The sequence below is a fragment of the Poecilia formosa genome, unplaced genomic scaffold (genome assembly GCF_000485575.1).
Source record: "Poecilia formosa unplaced genomic scaffold, Poecilia_formosa-5.1.2 Scaffold44, whole genome shotgun sequence".
NCBI classification, from domain to species: Eukaryota; Metazoa; Chordata; class Actinopteri; order Cyprinodontiformes; family Poeciliidae; genus Poecilia; species Poecilia formosa.
The window spans coordinates 1,946,724-1,950,720 of NW_006799983.1; the positions used below are offsets into that span (position 1 = coordinate 1,946,724).

At 37.6% G+C, this 3,997-nt stretch overlaps 1 protein-coding gene across 1 annotated transcript in view; it reads right to left on the reverse strand.

Annotated features, from left to right (window-relative positions):
- Positions 1 to 3,068, reverse strand: part of serping1 (serpin peptidase inhibitor, clade G (C1 inhibitor), member 1) — an 8,334-nt gene extending 5,266 nt beyond the window's left edge. Inside the window, exons 1-6 of the mRNA XM_007551868.2 lie at positions 2,916 to 3,068; positions 2,545 to 2,592; positions 1,668 to 1,776; positions 1,386 to 1,550; positions 580 to 885; positions 238 to 444 (exon numbers count right to left, since the gene is read on the reverse strand). Of these exons, the coding sequence (XP_007551930.1) occupies positions 238 to 444; positions 580 to 885; positions 1,386 to 1,550; positions 1,668 to 1,776; positions 2,545 to 2,592 (835 nt within the window). The 5' untranslated portion in view covers positions 2,916 to 3,068. The remainder of the gene's footprint in view (positions 1 to 237; positions 445 to 579; positions 886 to 1,385; positions 1,551 to 1,667; positions 1,777 to 2,544; positions 2,593 to 2,915) is intronic.
- Between the last annotated feature and the right edge of the window lie 929 nt (positions 3,069 to 3,997).

Here is a 3,997-nt window from a genome sequence, read left to right on the forward strand (position 1 = left end):
GGATGGATGGATGGATGGATGGATGGATGGATGGATGGATGGATGGATGGATGGATGGAACTTTCAGAAAATGAAATAGGGAAGGATGAATCAGTAGATATACAACATCTGAAAAAGGACTCTGACTATTACTGACTGAACTAAAAAAGCAATCTGAATAAAAAAGTGGCGAGACATTACGTCCGAGACTGTTTTTTAAACGTCATAGTCAAAAAAGGTTCCTGATGTATTTGTTACCTAACAACAGGTGAGAGAGTATGGCGCTGATGCTGACTGGAGAGAAGAGTATGTTGCTCAAAGGCTCTTCTCGTTTCAGGTGGGAATAGAGCTTCATTGCAAATTCTGTCATAGATTCTTGCAGTGTGGGTTCGGCTGTTCGGCTGTTCTCGTCCTGGCAGGGCTGCAGCTCTTCGATTAGGTCTTTGCATAAAGATTTGGGAAGAGCTGGAACAACGTTTAAGCATACAGTATGGATAATGAAATATCAATTCAGATGCTGTGAGAAAAAACATTTTTATATGAACAAAAATGTCCTTGTCATGCAGGGAAAGTTTAGCAGAGATATTTATCAAAAAATACCTTTAACTTCAAGTTGTAAAGAGTTCAGCCTTTTCCCTTCAGCAGACTCACAGATGTAAACCCCAGCATCCCACATGTTAATTTTTTTGATCATGATGGTCTGATCTTGATCATCTGGTAAAACCAGCTCAATTTTTGCATCTCCTGAGTCGTCCTCTTCTGTGTTTAGTCTTGTTTTTTTACCAACACCGGTTTCTTTGAACCAGTGTGCATTAGAGATGTTACCATCTTCGCTGGAAGATGGTAAGTAACATGGGAGGTACGCAGCCGAGTCCTCAGTCACCTTAACAGTGGTGTGAAAAGACTCTGAAGATGAAAGACAGAAAGACACAAACTCATCAGCTTTTTCAGGTCCCATATATTCATCACCTGCACGTTTTGTTTTGCCTTTTTAAACGGGTCAAATCATCAAGCAAATTTTTAAATAAGAATCTGGCGGTTCTCAAATGACGATTTAATATGTAAAGAAAAAAAAATCAACTCAAACCAACGGGGCCCTGCAAGAAAAAGGATTTGTTCTCGTTAAATTATGAGCTAACTGTGATCAACCACAGTTTTTTCGAATGGTAAATTAATTTTCACTAGCCACACACTCTCAAAACGGCAAATGGTCTGTACTTGTATAATGTTTTATCAAAGTGCTTCACACTACTTTGTATGTTACACAATTACTTGTGCAACCAATAGCCTTGTTAAAAACAAGTTTTATACTCAAATTGGATCTCTTTTTTATGTTCAGTGCGAGATCAAACTGCAGTCTTAAGAGATAAATCCTCCCTCTTTATCTTTGGTAAAAGACTTCTCACCAACTGTGAGGCTGTACGTAGTCGTCGCCTTTCCTTGTTCCCACACTGCTACGCACACATACTCGCCCTCGCTGGCAGCAGATACAGAAGATATAGAGACGTAAAAACCATTCTTCACATGTTTTGCTGAGCCAGGTGACAGGGCAGTGTCACTAATGTTTTGTCCTGTAATTACACACACACACACACACACATACACAGATAAAACATAGAGCAGATAGTGTATGAGTATAAAGTAATGAATATTTCAGTGACCGTGGAAATCAGACATAATAACAGCACCGTTAAATGTCCAGGTAATTTTTGCGTCAGGTATGTCACTTTCTGATGTGTAACAGGGCAGCTCCACCATGGAGCCTTGAGAAGTCTGGATACGCATGCATGGGGCAGGCTGAAGCAAAGGAACGAAGGATCAAATTGTGCAAATAAAAGAAAAATCATTTATGATTTCAAGGACTGACACCCAACTCCATGGCCTTGCTGAAGTATTCAGACCCCATTAGAAATCTGTAATATAATATTGACTTATAATGTAATACCCTAAAAAATAAAATGATAATTTTAGTCATTTCAAATGTAAAAAAGTCTACAAATTAAAACTGGGAAATAATGTTATGTTACATTATTAGCATGGCACTTAAAAAAAAAATCCCAGTAATTATTCATTGATAACAATAATATGAAACATAATTATTACTGCATTTTTTTTATTTTATTTTTCGCAATCCTATGTGTTTTTCTGCTTTATGTTTTTTTTTGTTTTGTTTTTTTTTGCTGTTCAGACTAGCACAGTTTCTCATATTTGTTCATCAAGAATGTGGACTGTGCAGCATTCTGACTCTCATTACGTACGCTAGTGAATGAGGTGAGACCTAAATAAGTTTTTTGTCCTATTTGCAAGACCCTGTGTTGTGTTGTAGTAATGACACTGCACACTATTTTGAACACAATGTCAGCATAATGAAACATGGTGGTGGCAAAATTATATTATGGGATTTACTTGGTACCCAGACTACACCTGTTTGAGATTTTAAAATACTCTAGTGTGGGATAGATGTGATATTGTAATGTGACCTTATGTAAAACAGTTAGGGGTATGAGTAATTTAGCAAATTTCTGTCATATTCACAGTGAAAGGATCAAATATCTATAGTTTTACCTCAAATGTGAGCCACAACAAGAGGCAAACTATGGCCTGGTGCTTCATCTGCAAAGAGAATTAGATTAGAAGTCAATGATTTCAAAATTGCCATGGCACTAAGCCTGGAAAAAGATCAATATGTGTTGCAACCAGCAAAGCACTGAAAACCTTCACAAATAAAATGTTTTTAAAACTTATCTTGCCCAAACATTGTTTTGTAATTATAGCAGAGTCTAATCAACACGGAAGTTTAATTAACAAAAACGTTTAAATGTCCAGGTAATTTTTGCAGCAGGCATGTCACTTTTGCACAAAAAACATATGGTTTTAATCGCATAATTTCTATTCATTGACCAGAGAAAAACGTAGAAAAAAGGAAGAAAACTCACGGCTTCTGTTTCTCCAAATGTCCAGATGCAGGAACAGCACAGATTTTTATCAGCACTGCCTTTTTGTGAGCTCGCCGCTCGTTTCCTTATCCACCTCTGATTTTTCTGCTCCTCTGAACTGCAGTTGACAATAGTTTGTCTTTGTTGGTTTAGAGATGTTTGTTTGCATACCGCAAGCCATCTGACTTTCTGGAAATCACATGATTTCACTTGTTGGCAACAGATATTAAGCAGATTTTTTTTAATTCCTGCCTGTATTTTAGCTTTATTGTAGTTAGTTTAGTCTTGCAGAGATACAGTGGATAAAGTGAGAATTGAATATGTCAATGTTATTTTCATGAAATATATTTGTATCGTCAATGAAATGGAACTCATTCCAGATGTTGGCAACAACATCGTCATACACAAACACACACGCACACACACACACCCACGCGCACACAAAACAAATGTTTCAAAAATTAAGTTTTGTGTAATGGAGTGCAATGTTACAGAAAATAAACATTGAGTAGACAAAGACGATAATGTGCAAAAAACAATAGGAAGCTAAGAAGTCAGGTAAAGTTTGTCAGTATTTAGAAGACATTTGAGCTGCTATGTGCAAATCAATATCAGCTGGTTTAATATTAAATGATGGCCTATAAAATCCCTTCTCATTAGCAAAGTATTACACAGAGTTTTCAGAGATATCAGAGCAGAGAGGAAAGAATAAAAAAATGCAATCTATATTTTTGTATTTTTGTAATGTTTTTATTTGTTGGCTTCTGTTGGTTTGAAATCTGCGTCAAACTCCTTTCAGGCCTAAAAAATGGCCAAGGCAGCAAAACAATGCCCAACAAAAATGCAGGAACCAGACAGGATTCAAAAATTGCAGGGCTCTGAATCGTTTTATAAAAATTCCCCTCTCACCCTCCGTGGGTGGTCTCTTTCATCCTCTGAGCTCGGGTCCTCTACCGGAGGCCTGGGAGCTTGAGGGTTCTGCGCAGTATCTTGGCTGTGCCTAGAACTGCACATTTCTGGACTGAGATGTCTGATGTTGTTCCTGGGATCTGTTTGAGCCACAGCTCCAGTTTGGGGGTGAC